The sequence below is a fragment of the Erinaceus europaeus genome, chromosome 1, assembly GCF_950295315.1.
Source record: "Erinaceus europaeus chromosome 1, mEriEur2.1, whole genome shotgun sequence".
Classification (NCBI taxonomy): Eukaryota; Metazoa; Chordata; class Mammalia; order Eulipotyphla; family Erinaceidae; genus Erinaceus; species Erinaceus europaeus.
In genome coordinates, this window is record NC_080162.1 from 80,493,970 (window position 1) to 80,513,201 (window position 19,232).

Consider the following 19,232-nt stretch of genomic DNA (forward strand, 5'->3'; position numbering starts at 1 on the left):
TTCTCCTCTTCCTCTCCCCCCTCCTACCCCATGGGGCAGTTAGTGTAGAAGTGCCCTGGGCACTGGGGTTGTCTACTTTGGGCCCTCTGACAGGACTCACTGTGTGACTCTGGGCAGTTCCCAGCCCCCTCAGGCCTCAGTTTCTCCTGTAGGTGGCAGGTAGTTTTCAGCCAAGGAGTCACACACATAGGTGTGACCTGGGACTAGTGACAAAGGCGAGCACTACTCAGGTGTGCAGGGTGGCTGCCTGGGAGTGGGGGTGGGGGAAAGGCCTCTGAGGTACAGCTCCTGTCTCCATGCAGGTCTTGGGGTCCACCCAGCTCCCACCAGCGGGGCTCCCAGGCCTCAGGCTTGGACAGCTTTGGGTGTGATCCCATCTCAGGTGGGAACCATTTCCCTACTGCAGCCTGCCTAATCCCCAGAGACAGAAACTTCCACCCCCATCCCCAGGCTGCTCCTGTGTCTTGATGGCTCTGCCCCTTTAACAGGAAGCAGATTAGCTCCTGTCCTAGCACTCTGCCCTCCTAAGAATCCAGGCCTCAGGCTGGCCTAGTTTAGGCCAGGCTCAGGCCTGGACTGAGCCTGCTGGAACCTGCTCTGGCTAAGAGGCTCCAGGGCCAGGGAGGGGCCAGGGGACCAGGCTGACCCTGCAAGTGGCCTTGACCCCACACCTGTGGATGTGTTCAGAGATGAGCCCATTGCTCACAGCTCCCTTCTCCTTTGCTCCCTCCCCCCTGCCAGAGAGGGAGACTGGTGGCTGGCCCACTCGCTCAGCACTGGCCAGACGGGCTACATCCCCAGCAACTACGTGGCGCCCTCCGACTCCATCCAGGCCGAGGAGTGAGTATTTGCTTGGTCCCCTGCTTGTTCAGTGCACCCCAGAGATGGGTGCTGGGGGTGAGTGGAAGCCTGGGCCACAACACCACCCTCCTCCCTGCTGCCCCAGGTGGTACTTTGGCAAGATCACCAGACGGGAGTCAGAGCGGCTGCTGCTCAATGCAGAGAATCCCCGAGGGACATTCCTCGTTCGAGAGAGTGAGACCACAAAAGGTAGGAACACTCCTGCTGGCCAGCAGGGGCCGAGTCTTGTGTGGGCTATTTGAATTGGGTGTTGCAGAATGAATAGCAGTTTGGTAGATGGTTCAGGAGTGGGAAGAACTCCGCAAGTGGAAATTGGATGGCTGGGTCCAAGGCAGGCAGCCACATTTGCGGAACATTGGGTTAACCGGGTGGCCGTAGGTGCAGCAGAAGGGAGTCCTTGACCTCTCCAGCTTTCTCAGATGAAGAGTGGAGAAAAGTTGGCAGGAGGCCTGAGGGACTCAGAGAGAAGACTTGTTCCCTGAGTGGGTGCCACACACAGTACCTTCTTCAGGGCTGTTGGGGCTGGTCTGTGTGCCAGGGCCTGGCTCTGCCCTTCTACTGGGAGTCCTGGCTCTCCTGACCTTCCCCCAGCCCCTCTCTCCAGTCCCCAGCAAATGGCTGCAGACCACATCACCATGGCAATGAAGCTGGCCACTTCAGGGGTTGGCGGGGATCTGGGGCTCAGCAGGAGATGGGAAACGAGTGCGTGCTTTCTGAGTGACCGCGTGTGGTCCAGGCCTGCACGCGCATGGGGTGGATGGTCGGGTCTGCTCTCGGGAGTGGACTTGTGCTGTGTTTGTCTTCCTGCCTGGGGGCCTGGGGAGAGCTCGACCTTATAAGTGGGGGTTGGTTGGGGGAGACCTAAGGAGGTTGCTGGCCACACATGTTGATGTTGGGGCTCAGCCCTGTGGCATCTACACACCCAAGATTGGGCCATCTGCAGCCACTCATGGCCGTCCCTGAGCTTAGAGATCCGGGTTCTAGCCCCAGCTCTGCTTGACTTGCTAGATGGGCCAAGATGAGCTGCTGAGCCTGAGCGCACCCCCCCCTCGTTACCCTGGAGATGTAACATTCCCCCCCCCCCCATGAGGAATCATCCTGAGCACTATTGAGCTGTGGGGACAGGGAGGTGGGGGAGGCTGGGTTCCCAAGAAGGGCCTTCTCAACTAGAGGTGGAAGGTCTATCCCCCCACCCCTGGAATTTAGCCTGTTTTCCCTGATGCCACCCTGGGTGTCTCTGGGGCTTCACAGTTTCCAGGACTCCCAGCCATGCCTGCTGGCCAGGACACTTTCCAGCCAGAAGCTTTTCTAGGCTCAAGGGAAGAAGGCAGGGGCACAGGGCCTGTCAGCCGGGTCACACTGCACCCATAGTCTCTTGCCCACACCTGACGCTCTGTCTGGGGTCTTCGGTTGTAGGGGCTCAGGCAGTACTCCTCTGGGGACCCTAGAGAGGAGGCACAGGCTCCCTGGGGAGGCACAGCCACCGGAAGTTACATATTACTCCTGCCAGCAGGGGTCATCATCAAACTCCCAGAAAACATTTGTTGAGTGTTTGCATGCAGAACCCTCTTAATTTTTAATTGCTTTATTTTTGTGTTTATTATTTTTATTTAATATTTTTTATTTATTACATAGAGAGGGGGAGGGAGAAATAGAGAGGGAGAGAAAGAGAGAAATCTACAGAGCTGCTCCACCAATTGTGAAGTTTCTCCACTGCACGTGGGGATCAGGAGTTTGAACCAGAGTCCTTATGCATTGTAACATATGCACTCAACCTGGTGTACCCCTGCCCAGCCCCTATTTTGTGTTTATTATTTATTGATCAGAGAGAGAGAGAGATGTTGAGAGAGAGAACACGGATACGAGAGGATCACCCTGGTACATGTGATACTAAGGATTGAACTCGGGATCCTATACTTGAGAGCTCATTTGATGCTTTATCTACTGCCTCCTGGGCTGCGTGGGGCCCCTTTATATATAAATCTTCTCAGCAGCCATGGAAGTCTCCCCCATTGTGCAGAGGAGGAAACTGAGGCCCAGCGAGCACAGCTGACTCTTCCATGTCACACTGGGATTTACACCCAGATTTTGGAGGTCATGCCAGGGCTATGGGTCAGGCACTTCTCTGCTCACTGGGCCCTGCCTATGTGGCCCTCCCCCCACAGAGCCTACTGGTGGGCCCATGCCCCCCCTCCCATCCTTTGTAGGCAGTGCAGAGGGCCCAGGTGCATGGTCTGTGGTGAGGTGCCCATGGCCTCTGATCTACCCCCAGGTGCCTACTGCCTCTCAGTCTCGGACTTCGACAACGCCAAGGGCCTCAATGTGAAGCACTACAAGATCCGCAAGCTGGACAGTGGCGGCTTCTACATCACCTCCCGCACCCAGTTCAACAGCCTGCAGCAGCTGGTGGCCTACTACTCCAGTGGGTATTGGGCAAAGGCCAGGGGGGTTGGGAGGCCAGCTGCTGTGTGTGTGTGTGTGTGTGTGTGTGTGTGTGTGTTTGCCTGGGGTAGGGGTCTGCTCCCCTCCCACCCCCTCTCTGATTCGTCTTCCTTTCCCCTCCTCCTCCTTGGACCCCTCTCCTCCCTCCTTTCTTCTCCCCTGGCTGGTGAGGAGGGGGCTGCCTGGAGGCAAGGGGGTGCAGCTGGTGTCATTTATCTCTGCAGCCCTAGGACCGGTCTGAACCAGTTACAAGGCTGCTCCATCCCTCACCGCAGCCTCTAAGGGAGGAGGGCTCCCTCTGCTCACATGCATGGGGTTGTGACAGTGTGACTGAGCCATCTGGATGTCCCCACACGCCAGGGGGCGCATCTCTGATGTTCTCCTGTGTTCTGTCCAGAGAGCACCCGCTGCCCAGCTGCCCCACCAGGTTCCCTTTAGGAAGTGCCACCTGTCTGTCCCCTTGGCTACTGTGCTCTGTTCCTTCAGTGACCCCTGGAGGGCTCATTCTGAAGCCCCATGCCCAAGCCTTGCAGAGGTTACCTAGCAATGTGAAAAGACCCTTGTGTCTTTCTTGGGGTGTGGTGTGTCCAAGCCCTTCTGGGCTCCCTGCCTTTGCCTGGGGGCTGCCCCTCCATTACTCCCTGTGGCCCCCCTGACCTCCTGTGAGCTCCTCCAGACCCGAGGCTTGTTCCTCTCTCAGAGTCTGTGTTCAGGCTGTGCCCTGGGCCTCCACCACTGCCCCTCACTAGCCGCTTGCCCTGATGGATCCCAGCCCAGGGTTCCCTTCCCCTGGGAAGCTCCCAGTGCTGTCTGGGGGACCTGCTATCACACACCTATCTGTCCTCCATCGTGTGTGTGGTTGGGGAGTGAGAGGGGACTGTGAGCTCCTGGAGGACATGGCTTCATTGGACCTGTCTTTTTTTTTTCTTCTCAGTTTTGGTTTATGGTGGTGAGGGGGATTGAACCTGGGATTTGAGTGTCTCAGGCATGAGAGTCTCTTTGCATAATCATTATGCTGTCTTCCCCACCTGGCTTTGTCTCTTGCAGTACCTGTTTAGGTGGCCAGCCACCTCTTAAAATCTGATAATGAGTGAACGAATGAATGATGAATGAATGAATGAAGCAGTCGGTAGGTAGATGAATGAGGCAGTGAGGCCTGTGTGGGGCTGAGTGTGCACACATAGGGCTGGATGCCTGGTCCCAGGGTGTCCTTCAAGGCTCTGGGATAGACTCTGCTTACACTCTGACTCGCTCTCCACAGAGCACGCTGACGGCCTGTGCCACCGCCTCACCACGGTGTGCCCTACGTCCAAGCCCCAGACTCAGGGCCTGGCCAAGGATGCCTGGGAGATCCCCCGGGAGTCGCTGAGGCTGGAGGTCAAGCTGGGCCAGGGATGCTTTGGAGAGGTGTGGATGGGTAAGGACCTGCCTCTGCCCCGCTGGGGCCACACCACCTTAGGGTTGTCCCTGCCTCAGAAGCAGAAAGATGTGTAGCCTGGGTGGCAGCTCAAGGCCCCCTGGACCCCTTCCCTTAACCTCCTGGAGCATCAGCTGCCTTGGCTGCATGCCAACCTCTACTATAAGTGTGGCGCCCCTGGTGGTAGGAGCCAGAGCTGCCATAGTGCTTGTGCTCAGCTGGGGTGTAGCTCCCCCTGCCAGGCCTCTCAGACCACATGACATCTGTTTACCCAGAGCTCCTGAGGCTGGGCAGGGACTCCCCACCACCTGCTGTGTGGTGTGGGCCTCCCATCTCCTCACCAGTCAAATGGGCTGGTCAGAGTAGGGCCCAGCTGGGGAATTAGAGGGGTAACAGGGCTGTGTCTCCTGAGCCACAGCACAGTCTTGGTGTCCCTGTGCCTATATGTGACCATGGGGACACAAAGGACAGAGGGTGGAGGAGAGCAGAGAGGGCTTCTGAGTTTGAGGCATGGTGGGATCAAAGGTGTCAGGAGGCAGGCTGGCCAGGGAGGAGGGGTGCTGGTGGGGCTGGATACAGGGCTGGGGGTGGGGTGGGAAGGGGCAGCGTTTAGAAGCAGCCACTCAGCCAGGCCGCTGCAAAGTCTGGGCAGAGCCACAGGTGCAAGCCTTTTGGTGGCTATAAAATTCAGTTCTGACTCAGATGTGCAGTGATGTTGTGCCCGTGGTGGGAAAGGGGTACCCTGCACCCCATGCTCCAGAAGGAATCATGAAGAGCACCCAGTGGCCCGAAAACAAGACCTGAGGCCAGGAGGGACAGGTCTCACCAGAGTCACTGGGAGCCTAGTGGGTACAATGCCTGTGCTGAACACACTGCTCTAACACAGACACCCCCACTCCCTCAAGGACTCACAGCCCAGATTAGCATGGGGTAGGGGGCTGTAGCTACTCCTGACTTTCCTGTGGGTGGGGCCCCAGGCTCAGCTGTCACCAGAGTCCTCGGTCAGCCCTGCAGGACCACACAGCAACACTCCCACGTACCAAAGAGGAAACCGAGGTGCAGAGGAGACTGTCTTGTCTCCCTGTTGGTGTTGGGAAGAGGTAGGGATGAGCCCCATTCTCCAGCCAGCCTGGCCTTCAGGCCCTCATGCTTAGTTCAGGGCCTGACTCTTTGGGCATGAGACTCAGAGGCTTCACTTCCAACACTTCAGGGGGTGAGTCTAAGAACTTGGGTTCTAACGACAGACTCTGCTTCTTGGGTATGAACCGAAGATGCGTTAAGTCCCGTTACAGCCCTGTAAGGGGAGTCCTGTTCTGATGTCACAGGGGACAGGAAGGCTTCCTGTCACAGGGGACAGGAAGGCTCAGGAAGAGCCCACACCTCGGCTGGGCTTGTTGCCTGCTCAGGAGGCTGGAACTAGAACGGCAGGCAGACCTGGCTCCTGCTGGCTGACAGGGGAGCTCTTCACTGAGGGTTTCTTCACAGGGACCTGGAATGGTACTACCAGGGTAGCCATCAAGACCCTGAAACCGGGCACCATGTCTCCAGAGGCCTTTCTGCAGGAGGCCCAGGTCATGAAGAAGCTAAGGCACGAGAAGCTGGTACAGCTGTACGCCGTGGTGTCAGAGGAGCCTATCTACATCGTCACCGAGTACATGAGTAAAGGTGAGCCCTCCTCGGGCTTCAGTCACACTTCACTTCCCCTCAAATCTAGAATGTTCTTTTTTTTTTTTTTAAAAAAAAAAGATTTATTCACATGAGAGAGTTTCACATGAGATGAGAGAGTGACACACTTCACTTCCCCTCAAGTCTAGAATGTTATTTTTTTTTAAATATTTTATTTATTCGCATGACAGAGTTTCACATGAGATGAGGAGAGAGCTGGAGAAACCAGGGCACTACTCACTCCAGTATATGCCGTACTGGGGATCAAACCAGTAGCCTCAGGCATACCAGACCAGTACTCTACCAGGGGAGCTATTTCCTTAGCTGCTAGAAAGTTTACTTATTTTATATTATTTATTATTATTATTTTTTTTTAATTTTTAAAAAATATTTTATTTATTTATTCCCTTTTATTGCCCTTGTTGTTTTATTGTTGTTGTTGTTGTTGGATAGGACAGAGAGAAATGGAGAGAGGAGGGGAAGACAGAGAGGAGGAGAGAAAGATAGACACCTGCAGACCTGCTTCACCGCCTGTGAAGCGACTCCCCTGCAGGTGGGGAGCCGGGGTTCGAACCGGGATCCTTATGCCGGTCCTTGTGCTTTGTGCCACCTGCACTTAACCCACTGTGCTACAGCCCAACTCCCTATTATTTATTATTTTTAGGAATATTCATGTTTTTAAATATATTTTATTTATTTATTTAAAATATTTATTTATTCCCTTTTGTTGCCCTTGTTGTTTTATTGTTGTAGTTACTATTGTTGTTATTGATGTCGTTGTTGTATAGGACAGAGAGAAATGGAGAGACGAGGGGAAGACAGAGGGGGAGAGAAAGATAAACACCTGCAGACCTGCTTCACTACTTGTGAAGCGATTCCCCTGCAGGTGGGGAGCTGGGGACTTGAACTGAGATCCTTACGCCAGTCCTTGTGCTTTGCACCATCTGCGCTTAACCCGCTGCACTACCGCCCGACTCCCGAATGTTCATGTTTAAAGGTATAATGGAATAGGGTCAATTTTTGTTTTAGCGCACACATATACAGGTAAACATATATGATTACGTGTGTGTGGAACTTGAGCCTGTGCATGCCTGCTTTTACTGCTCCTGGCTCACATTTTCATTCAGACAGAGACACATAACATAATGCTGGATTTTCCCTGCTGCCATGGCACCTTCCATGTGCCCATGTCATATCAGAATTTGAGCCTGGGCCATGCTCATGGCAAGGCATGTGCCTTGCCCAGTGAGCTGTCTCCAGGACAAGACCTTTCATATCTTTCAATTTTTAATATATATATACATACATATACATACATATATATATATATATGTATGTATATATATTATGGAGAGAGAGACAGAGACAGAGACAGAGAGAGAGAGGGAGAGAGAGAGAGAAGGGGGAGACCAGAGCACTGCTTAGCTCTGGCATGTGGTCTGCTGGGGATTAAACCTAGGAATTCTGGGTGGAGATGGATGGGTCTCAGGCCTGCAACTCTCTGGCACTAGAATTATTATTATTTTCCCTTTTTTTTTGTTTTTTTGTTCTTATCTTTGCTTTTCTGTCTTAGCCGCAAGGGCTTTTTGCTGAAGCTTTGCATTTTTGTGACTGTACCGTTTCTGGTGGGCTCAGTTTTTGTTTGTTTGTTTTAAGACAGAGGGAGAGAGACAGAGACACTAGGATGGCCCTATTACTTGTGAAACTTCCCCTTTGCATGGTGCTTCCATACAGTGGCCAGGGGCTCAAACCCTAATACATAGAAAGTGTGTAATCTCTTGGGAGAGCTATCTCCTGGTCTCCCTGGAATCAATTTCTTATGCCAGTGAAATCTAACCAAAGGTTACCTTTCTTTTAAAAATGTGTTTTTACTTGAAGCAACATTAGTTTATGATACTACATGTTCTAGGTGTGCAGACACATATTAACATCTCTATATAGTACATTGTGCTTCTCACCAAAAACTTAGTTTTCATCTATCCCCCTATAATTGACTCACTTTTATTTTCAAAATTTTGTTTTTAATTAGTGAGGGAGAGAGAGAGAGAGAAAGAGAGGGAGAGAAAGAGACGGAGAACATCAGACAGTATCACTCTGGCACTTATAATGCTATGATTGAACTTGGGTCCTCATGTTTGAAAGTCCAACACCACCTCCCAGGCTGCACTACAGTTGATTCCTTTTACCCAGTCTCTCTCAATCTCTCTCTCTCTCTCTCTCTCTCTCTCTCTCTCTCTCCTTCTTTCTTCCTTTCCCACAAGGATTCTTGCTGGGACTTGGTGCCTGCACTATGAATCCACCATTCCTGGTGGTCATTTTTTCCATTTTCCTCTTTCTTTTTTCCTTTCTTTCTCCCCTTCTTTCTTTCTTTTTTCCCCCCTCTTTATTTCTTTTTTCTTTCACTATTTTATTTGACAGGACAGAGAGAAATTGAGAGGGAAGGGAAAGGTAGAGAACAAGAGACACATCTGCAGCCCTGCTTCACTACATGTGAAGCTTCTCCATGCAGGTGGGGGTCGGGGGCTGGAACCCGTGTCCTGGGTCCTTGCACATAGTGGTGATACATGTGCTTAACTGGGGGTGCCAGCATCTGGCCCCCTACCCAGTGTTTCTGGTTCCACTTAACCCCTTCCTTTTTGGTAACCACTGTTTTATTTTTGTTTTGTTCATTTGCTTTGTTCCTTTAACTTCCACAGAAGTGAAGTGGTATGGTGCTTGTCTTTATCCACTGGTCTTGTTTCACTTACCCTGACACTTTAGGTCCCTCCATGTTGTTGCAAATGGCAGGATTTCTTTCTCTCTTTTTTTTTCTTTTTTAAATAAATGTATATTTGAGTATTACTCGCACTGTGTGCAAGCATCCCATCTCCCATCTGTCCTTGGGCATTTATATAGTCTACATCCGTGGCTGTTGTAACGAACATGCAACGACCTTGGAGTTATTATCTTGGTTTTTGTCTGATAAATATTCATCATGAGGGTCCCCGGGTCCTGTTCCATCTTGTTTTTAATGATTTCCTACAATGCTTCTTGTGCCCCACCTCCCACCAGCTTGTGGCTTTTCTATGCCCGCCTTCCTGGGGTGCAAAGAGAATCTTCTCAACTACAACAATAAAACAACAAGGGAAACAAAAGGGAAAAAATATATATATATGGGAATCTTCTCCAGGCCTGCAAACTAAGCCACATTCTGCCAAGTCCTTCACCAGACCTAAGTTATTTTTCAAATTCATTAACTGATTTTCAAAATTCCACTTTTTTTTTTTTGAGGAATAGTTTATGTGAGGAAAAAAAAATCCTCATTCAGGACTGAATTTTAACAAGCAGTACTGCAATTCTTTTACTTCGATCATTATATAGAACACCACCCCCTACTCCCCAAAGCTCCCTGCACTCCTTTGCAGACAGTACTGTCCAACTCCAACCACCCCACACCCCACACCCCCGGAAACTGCTGAGGTGCTTTCTGCCACCGTGGATCAGCTTATCCTAGAACTTCCTGTGTGTATCCTTAGGCAGGAGCTTTTCCTTCACACTGTAGGTGTGTGTCAGTTATTCTTTTTTCTTTCTGGATAGTATGCCATTGAGTGGGTGAGAGCTTCTCTTTTCACCTGCAGTGGACATTGGCTTTTTTTTTCCTATCCTGTTCGCCTCTGGAGTGACACACTCTTGGAGAGATTTTATTTAGAGATAGGTCTATGTAAGTCAGACTGTGCTGACTAAAGCGAGGCTGGCCAGCCCAGGTGGATGGGATCCAGGAGTGATGCTTCAAGTCTCAGAGAAGATAGGATTGGAATTAAAGCTGCTTTCTCTCTGCCAGGGAGTCTGCTGGATTTCCTCAAGGGGGAGACAGGCAAGTACCTGCGACTGCCTCAGCTGGTCGACATGGCTGCTCAGGTGAGTTGGACCCTCCTACCTTTCACATCTTTGGCCCGAGCACCCCTTCCAGGAAGCTTGCCTTGACTGCTCCTATACCGATCTCACCACCTATTACTGGGACCCACTTACAGGTGCTGTGAGTGGTGGTTTGGGGCCAAAGAAAGAGCCCTAACCTGGGCAGCGAAAGTCACTGACTTGCTATAGGAACCTCAGCCCTCAATTTTCTTCTCTGTGAAGGTCACTCAGGCACTCAGCATATACAATAGATAGTGCTTAATAACCATTTTCCCCCTTTGAATCTTTATCACAATTCAAGGAGGTAGGGAGGACTATTGTTCCATTTGACAGATGAGAAAGCTAAGACTCAGAAAGTGGATTCAGGCATTAGGCAGGACCTGATACTCACTTGTGTCTGGAGGGCCTCTGGAGCCTATTACTCATGCTCACCCCGCTTCCATGACTGGTCTGGTGTCATCTAGTCTTGTGTCACCCCTTTGCCCTTTGCCCTTCATTTCCTTCTGCTTTTTGTGCTAACTGTTCCCTGAAGAAGTGGGAGGAGGCATTCAGCTAGCCTCCCGCTCTCCTGGGTGACCCGAGCCCTGTGTTCTCACTCCATGGCTTGGGAGGGTCTGGGGTGGCCCCTGAGCTGGGGTTCTGGGCTCCTGCCTGCAGATCGCCTCGGGCATGGCCTATGTGGAGCGGATGAACTATGTCCATCGGGACCTGCGGGCAGCCAACATCCTGGTTGGGGAGAACCTCGTGTGCAAAGTGGCTGACTTCGGGCTGGCCCGGCTCATCGAGGACAACGAGTACACGGCCCGGCAAGGTGCTTAGGGCCTAGCTCTGGGAGACCCCAACCCTTCCCTCCAGCCCCCGTGTCTGGCTTGGCCACCTGGGGAGACCCAGTTGGGACCTTCTGCTGAACCTCCACCACCTCTGTCCCTACAGGTGCCAAGTTCCCCATCAAGTGGACGGCTCCCGAGGCCGCCCTCTACGGCCGCTTCACCATCAAGTCGGACGTGTGGTCCTTTGGGATCCTGCTGACTGAGCTCACCACCAAGGGACGGGTGCCCTACCCTGGTGAGGACCCCAGTGACCTGCCTCTTGTCCTGGTGACCTTGGAAAAGCCACACCCTTCCTGAGCCTCAGTTTCCCCATTTGTATAACAAAGAGGTTGAGCCTCTGGTCTTGGGGGCTCTCTCTAGTCAGGGCTGCAGTCTTGGGGGGCAGTTATTCACTGTCACCCCCAGCCTGTGCTCTGCTCCCTGTCACCCTCCTATCACCACCATCAGCCTCACTTACATTCCTCCTGGGAGCCAGCCCGCTCACACCTCTTTCTGCCCACAGGGATGGTGAACCGAGAGGTGCTGGACCAGGTGGAGCGGGGCTACCGGATGCCCTGCCCACCTGAGTGCCCTGAGTCCCTGCACGACCTCATGTGCCAGTGCTGGCGGAAGGAGCCTGAGGAGCGGCCCACTTTTGAGTACTTGCAGGCCTTCCTGGAGGACTACTTTACGTCCACTGAGCCCCAATACCAGCCTGGAGAGAACCTATAGGGAGCAGGCGACTGGGCACGACTGGCTTCTCAGCGTGGGCCCTGGGCTGGCTGGCCCCAGATGTGGGGTTTTGCCACCCACCCGTGCCCACCTGCTGCCAGGATCCTCTCTAAGGGACATGGCCCCTCCTTCTTCTGTGGCCTGGATAGGCTTGGGGCCTGAGGGTGGGCACCAAGGTGGGCATGGAGACTGCCTTCCGGAGCCTGCTCTGACCATATGCCTCCCTGCAGTCCCTCCTGGAGCCCCGAGGGTCTCTGAGGGAGGCCTGGGGAGAAGGCTCGGGACTGAGGATGGCTTTACCCAGCCTCGGCCCACTCCTCACAGTCACCCCGTCCCGATCCCCACAGGCTCCCAGATCTGTCTCCAGAGTTGGCCAAAGAGCCTTTCCAAAGAGGAGTGATGGGCCCCTGACCTTTGACCTGCCTGCCACCCTGTCCTGGCTCTGGACTCCCCAGGGCCAGGTCTCTCTGCTGGGGCTCCTGGGCTGCGCAGCCTGAGGCCTGGTTTGACTAGATGATGGTGGGTGGGTGGTCCCCTCCTCAAACCTGGCCCTGCTTGGACCCAAAGGACCTTTAGAGATCATCAGTTCTTTGTCCCCATGTCACCCCTGGGGAAACTGAGTCCACAGCAGGATTGTGTCCTGCCCAGGGCCAAAGAAGAGTGTTAGGTGGAGGTGGGACTCAAGAGTGGTGCTCCCTCTGTCTTCCTCAGAAACCAGCATGATTGTCTTTGGAGGCATCCTGAACAGATGGGAGCAGCCCAGGGACAAGGGGCCTGAGGATGTATTGGGGACAGCAGAGCATCCCCCCACTGTCTATGGGGGTAGTGGGGGTAAGAGTGGAGGTGATGTGGGGCTGTGCTAGAGACGGGGCTGAAGGTAAAGGTCCAGGTGATGGAAGGCAGCTTCAGTCCTGACTGTGGGTGCAATCACTGTGGGTGATTTTAACTTTGGAGGCTGACCATCCTCGAGAGAGTGAGCTCCCAGGCTCTGGAAGCAACCAAGGAGAAGTAGAAGACCCAGCTGGATGGAACACCCTGGAGTCAGGAGAGACCCCCAGGCCCTGTTTTCTCTGTCCTTTGTCATTTCAAAACCTTTTTCCTGATTGCTGCCCCTGAGCTCTCAGGGCTGGGAGCAGAGAGGACCCCGTATCCACTGCCCAGAGTGGGTGCCATGTCCACTGCCTCATCCTAGGACCGGGTGTGACACTGGCTTCCTCTCCAGGCTGCAGTGTCTGCCTCCGTAGGTGGCTGTGGCCCTGTGCCTGCTCTGCTCCCGTCCAGCCCCTTGGCCCGACTCCGCATGGTGGGTGGGCTCTGCTGTCAGTCTGGGGGCGGTGTGTGATGGCTTCTCCCTGGGTCTCAGTGTACCTGTCTCCAGAGGGGGTGGCTGACAGTTTGTGAGTATCTTGCCTAGGGTCTCCTCTGTGTGTGTGTGTGTGTCCATATTTAACATGTAAAAATTCCCCTTCCTTTGTCCCCCAGTTGTTTTGTACATTTTGCCCACTGCCCCCATCACAGCAATAACGTTCCCACCGCCAGGAGTTCTCGAGCCAGCCAGGCCCTGCCAGCGGGGAAGGAGGCCAAGTGGTGCCTGCCTGTGAAATTTCAACTTTTCCTTTCACACGTGTTTATTGCCCAAGTCTTCTGTCTGTCCCAGTCAGATCTGGGCTTGCTTTTCCCAGTGTGCCCTGAAACCCCTCCACTTGCCTAAGACCCTTTGTTAAGATATTGTAATACTGTCTTTTTTTTTTTTTTAATTTTTAAACAGTGTTTTGTAGATTTCAGATGACTATGCAGAGGCTTCTGGGATCCCCGACTCTGGGCAAGGCCTAGGGGTCCTGCATTCTGTGGCCCAGGCTTGGGGGAGGGTGTGTGTGTATGGGTTTTTTTTCCCAGAATGGGTTGTAAATACTTTACATATTGTCTGATTAAATGCAAACAGACCTCAGAATTGGGCCAGTGATTCTTGAGCCAGTATCTACTGTGTGAAGACAGACTGTGATCAGAGGGGCCTGGGGCCTGGGGCCTGACAGTGCTGGCTGCTGCTCAGCTTCTAGCTTTGGAATAAGGCTGTATAAGTACTTCTGCTCCTGCATCTCGGCGCTGAGCACATCTGGAGCCCTGCTGATGTTGGGGGTCAGTATACCAGATAAGGCTCAGGAGTCTCAACAAGTGAACAGCTCAAGGCTCAGGTAGTGGGTAGTGGTTATTAACCTGTTGGGGCCAGGATGAGTTGCTGGTGCTGGGTTTCCTGGGAGTACTGAGCTGGGTAAGAACGAGACTGAACACACTGAAGAAAAAGCCAAAGACCCTCCCTCTCTCCTCCTCCCCCAGCTGCTGAAGAACACAGACCAAAAAAGGTGCATCTGACACGGTTGATGATGGAGAGTTTCATTTCACATCAAGTCACACCCCTATCCATGTGATTCACCTCTGGCTCACAAGACCCATGTTTAGTTAAAACCCAAATCAGGACATTTCTTGGTTTACTATCTATTTATTTACTTAGGTGTTGCCAGGGCCTCATGTGTTTGTGACTTCATTACTCTAAACTTACTGAGACAGAGAAATTGAGAGGAAGGTGGGAAAGAGAGAGATACCTGCAGTACTGCTATGCCACTTGTGAAGCTTTTCCCCTGTAGGTGGGAACCAGGGGCTTGAATCTGCATCCTTGAGCATTGTAATATGTGAGCCTCACTACTCTGAGCGTTTTTTATTTAGATAATACAGAGGAAGGGAGAGACATCCCAGCCCCAAAGATTCTCCCAGCCATCATAGCTGTTCCCCATGTGATGCCAGGGCTTGAACCTGGGCTGCTTGCATGGCAAGACAGGCACCCTACCCAATGAAATATCTCTCCAGTCCCTAGTACTGTTTTCATGATCCATATACTGTGACCTGATCCATGTGCAGGACCCTGGAGTGCTGGTGTCTTAGCTGTGTAGGCAGGAGCACAGATGAGAGCTGGTGGCATGCGCCTTCTGTCTGCTCCTGGGAGTGTGTGTCTTCGTGTTTTAGAATAGCCTGCAGGGAGCCAGAAGATAGCTCACCCAGTAGAACACGCACCTAACTATGCACCGGGACCCAGGTTCTAGCCTGCAACACCTCATGGGAGCACGATGCAAAGTGGAAACACCATGTGTATTGGAGCAGTGCTGGCAATGGCAGAGGAATCACTGGGGACCACGTGTCACACACCCACATGGCACAACACGCACTGCACTGCCCTTACTACGTAACTCATACACCATGCACTGGTGTGCACACAGAAACCAAAGCAGAAAGGTCAGAGAAAAAAGATGTGATGTAGATAAAGTCACGGGAGAAGGAAGTGGGAGAGAGGGAGAAAGAAGGAAAGGCAGGCCCAATGGTGAAAACAGCAGTAGAGGGAGGCATGAGAGGGACTGACAGGGAAGAAGATCTGAGAGGCAGAAGCTAGAAATAAGCATCTAGCACACAGACAGAAACTGAAGCACACGGGACACACAGAAAAGCCTGGAAAGGCATTGGTAGAGTTAAAGGAGGAGATAGGAAGACAACGCCTAAGCCAGTCAGCAGGCCAGGGAGGGGTAGAGGGGCAGAGAAACAAGTGAGGAAGGGGCCAGGCAGTAGCGCAGCAGGTTAAGTGCAGGTGGCACACAGCACAAGGACAGGCATCAGGATCTCGGTTCGAGCCCTTGGATCCCCACCTGCAGGGGAGTTGCTTCACAGGCAGTGAAGCAGGTCTGTAGGTGTCTATCTTTCTCTCCCCTCCTCTCTTGATTTCTCTCTGTCCTATCCAACAACAACATCAATGGCAATAATAATGGCAACAAGGGCAACAAAATGGGAAAAAATGGCCTCCAGGAGCAGTGGACTTGTAGTGAAGGCACTGAGCCCCAGCAAAAAAACAAACAAAAAAACCCCAGAGGCGAAAAGAAAAGAAATAAGAGGAACAGATAGACAAAGAGCTGCCCACCTCCAGCCTGCCACCACCCAGAGACACAGGGCAGACCCTCCACTGGAGCAGGACAGCGTTGTCCCCAATAAGGTCGGGCATATCCTCTACCACCTAGCTCGGTCCCAGAGCCTTCAGGAACATGTGGGTCCTTCTGGGTGTAGTCAGTGCTATGTGTGCCCTAGACGCACAGCACTGAAGGCACCGCCACCCCAGGGTGGTGGGAGCTAGGCTGGAACTCGCGTCTCATGTGGTACAGCAGTCACAAATGATGTCCAGGTACTCCTCATTTTAATGAGAGATATGGGGGGTGGGGGAGAGAGAAACAGGCAAGAGCACTGCTCAGCTCTGGCTAGTGGCTCTGGGGATTGAACCTGGGACCTCAGAACCTCAGGCGTGAAAGTCCCTATACTTTGCATTATGTATGCTTAATCTGCTGTGCCACCACCCAGCACGGCTCCGGCTCCTTTTGCATCACCACTAAACTGTTTCCCCAACCCTATGCTCATTTTTTTAAAAGCCCAAACTCCATCATCTTCCCCCACCACCACCACTCTCACCCCCTCTCTCTAAGTCTGTGACATTCTGTCTATGCCTCATGGCTTCCCTCCTGGGAGTTCTTGTCTTTGTTCCATCCACAGTTATTGAAAGCCTCCCAGGACAGAGCTGTGTGCTCCCTCCCTCCCTCTCTCCCTCCCTCCCTGGGCTTCAGAGGGCTCCTTATTGAATTCTGCTTCCATTCAGTGCCTCCCTGCAGAAGTGCGTGTATCCCCTTTCTCTCTCCCTCCCTCTCACCCCTCCCCTCCCCCCACTACATCTCTCCCACCTCCGCTTCTCCACCCCACCCCCACCCCCGCACTCCTGGGGGGCTGCATCTAGATATTTCCAGGTGAGCCTCCTGCCTCTCTCTCCCTCCCCTCTCTTTCTCTCTGGCTCTCCCTCTCCCTCACCTCCTCCCCTCTCTCCCTCTTCCCCCCTCTGGCTCTCTCTCTCTCTGGCTCTCTTGCCTGTTGTCCAGGGTGGATGAGAACTAGCTAGAGATGTGTCAGCCATCCTGCCTCACCCTCCTGCCCCACCCCCACCCCAGCTCTCCTGCCTCCCTGCTCTCCTCAACTATTGCTCCACAAACATCTCACAGAGAACTGGCCAGGCTCCCTTCACATCTATGCCTCTTCCTCACACCCAGAGGAGCTGCATTTTAGACCTAACTATGGTCTAAGACATTTGCACACCAGGGGCAGACTGTAGCCAGACCCTTCCCTGAGCACTGGTGACACCAGCCCCCAGCTCTCCCCGGCCTCCCATGTGGCTCCCTCTTAATTGCCCGGTGACCTCACCTGCTGGGGACCCCTCCTGCCCCCGTGTGTGGCCCACCCTCACTCTTTGGAGATCTGTGTACACCTGCCTCCTGGACTCTGGACACCACCATCCTTGGGGTACCCACGCAAGCCCCCCTGCCTCTACTTCTTCCCTTCTTGCCCATATCCTGTCCATATTTCCCCCCAAATGCCTGTGTGCCAGCTTGCCCTTCATTCCAACACCTCAGGCCTCCTCTTCCCCTCTACCCCTCTCACCCATGTCCCCACCTGGGGCAGGCTTAGGGGATACAGAGGCATATCTGAGGCCTGGCTCCCTGCAGAGAGGACTGGGGGCTGCATGTGTCCTCTCCTTCTCTCCCTGCCTTCCTGAATGCCTCACTCTCTCCAGGGTCTGTCCCTGCATGAGGAAAGTCTGTGTGTCTTAACTCATGAGATGGCTTGAGGTTTGTATGTTACCACACGTCCTAGGCATGTATGTTAGCATGTGTGAGCAGGAGAGAGGGAGGGGCCAAGGCAGAGGCACACAAAGCCTGCTGGGGGAGACTTGGGGTGTTGATTGAATAGAAGATCTCCCTGTCTCTATCTGTATGTGCTGTTTGATTATTCAGACATCTTTGTGCCTGTGTGTGTATGTGAGAGGGAAAGAGAGAGACAGAGACAGAGCTGGGTTCTTGTCTGTTTCTGTCCATGTGAATGGAAGTGGCTGCTGGTCTCTGTGTGTCTGCTGGGTGGCAGCGAATGTTTCTGTCGTAGGTGTGTATGTGTGTGTGGTCAGCTCTATCCATGCAGTGATGAGTGTGTGAGTACAGGGGTGTAGTGGGGTGTGTTTCAGGGAGCATCTCCCTGTTCTGTGAGGATGGCAGGACTCAGCCCTGCTCCGGGAGTGTCAGGGTCTATCTGACTGATTTGTCTTCGGTCTCTGGAGATGTCTCCTGCTCTCTGCCTGTAGTCTGACATATCCTAGGCTAAGCAACTCACTGCACCCTGCCCTGGGGTATTTGTTGGGATCCACATATCTCTGTCCCTGTATTAAGACCACTTTATCCCTCAAACCATGCATGCATGCATGTGTTTGTATGTGTGGGTGGTCCCTGAGCCCCTAGTGGGGCAGGGTCCCACCTCAGAGCTCCAGTGCTTCCCCATCCTCCTCATCCTTTCTGTTCTCCCTGTGCACCTTCTGGCATTTCCTTCTTCCTGCGCCAGAACTGCACTCACATGTCTGTCAAATGCCCTTTGTTCTTGTTTTCCAGCTGCAGAGAGCAGGGTGGGGGTGCAGGTGGGGGAAACATCAGGGGTTTACTCTTCTCTCCCCCTTGCTTCCTGCAGTGGAACTGTGGTGGGCTTGGGGGGTGTAATAGGCAGCCCCTCAGGCCTCCTTCCTCCAGGAACACCCAACTGCAGAGCCCACACCCTCTTCTGTGGAACTTTTTTGATTTTGAGCATGACACTGCCGGGTGTGTGTGCGTGTGTGTGTGTGTGTGTGTGTGTGTGTGTGTGTGTCTTACTGCGCTGTTTTCTCTCTCCATCTGTCTATCTGACTGTCCCACCAGGCTGTACTTGCTTTCTGTGCTCAGGCCCTGAAGTTCATTGTCATTCCTCAAGCGTGTAACACACACACACACACACACACACACACACACACACACACACACACACACGCATGCTTGTGAGCTCCCTCTCTTTGCATTCTTGCTTTTGTGCTCCTTCTGTGCGTCATCGGCACTAGCATTCATCTTCTATTCAATCAACACGCTGAGTCTCCCCCAGCAGGCTTTGTGTGCCTCTGCCTTGCCCCCTCCCTCTCTCCTGCTCCCCTGTCTCCAAGGCATTACCCAGGCTCTTCCCAGAGAGGAAAGAGGGTGGGGCATATGCAGGCCTCAACCCCCCCCCCTTCATTCTCAATCCCCCTCCCACCATAACTCAGTGCTGTCTCTGACTCCCTGGATCTCCTATCTCCCTCCTCCCCCAACTGGACTCTACAGGCCTCTCCCCTCACTGTCTCTGTCCCTGCCATTCCTGCCCCCCGCCCCTTCTTGGCCTCCTTTCTCCTTCCTGATTTTTCCAGATGTGCCTGTGTTTGACTCTGTTTCATGCCACATATTTCCAACCCCACCCCACTCCCTTCCTCCCTGTGGCCTCCATCTCCTCTTCCTGCC

The 19,232-nt window shown here is 53.2% G+C and overlaps 1 protein-coding gene across 7 annotated transcripts in view; it reads left to right on the top strand.

Annotated features, from left to right (window-relative positions):
* Positions 1 to 13,771, top strand: part of SRC (SRC proto-oncogene, non-receptor tyrosine kinase) — a 59,310-nt gene extending 45,539 nt beyond the window's left edge. For all 7 annotated transcript variants that reach the window (XM_016186146.2, XM_060189704.1, XM_060189713.1 and 4 more), the window contains 9 exons: positions 742 to 840; positions 947 to 1,050; positions 3,134 to 3,283; positions 4,565 to 4,720; positions 6,206 to 6,385; positions 10,206 to 10,282; positions 10,937 to 11,090; positions 11,213 to 11,344; positions 11,612 to 13,771. In XM_016186146.2, coding sequence (XP_016041632.1) covers positions 742 to 840; positions 947 to 1,050; positions 3,134 to 3,283; positions 4,565 to 4,720; positions 6,206 to 6,385; positions 10,206 to 10,282; positions 10,937 to 11,090; positions 11,213 to 11,344; positions 11,612 to 11,820 — 1,261 coding nt within the window. In that variant the 3' untranslated portion in view covers positions 11,821 to 13,771. The remainder of the gene's footprint in view (positions 1 to 741; positions 841 to 946; positions 1,051 to 3,133; positions 3,284 to 4,564; positions 4,721 to 6,205; positions 6,386 to 10,205; positions 10,283 to 10,936; positions 11,091 to 11,212; positions 11,345 to 11,611) is intronic.
* The last annotated feature ends 5,461 nt before the right edge of the window (positions 13,772 to 19,232 follow it).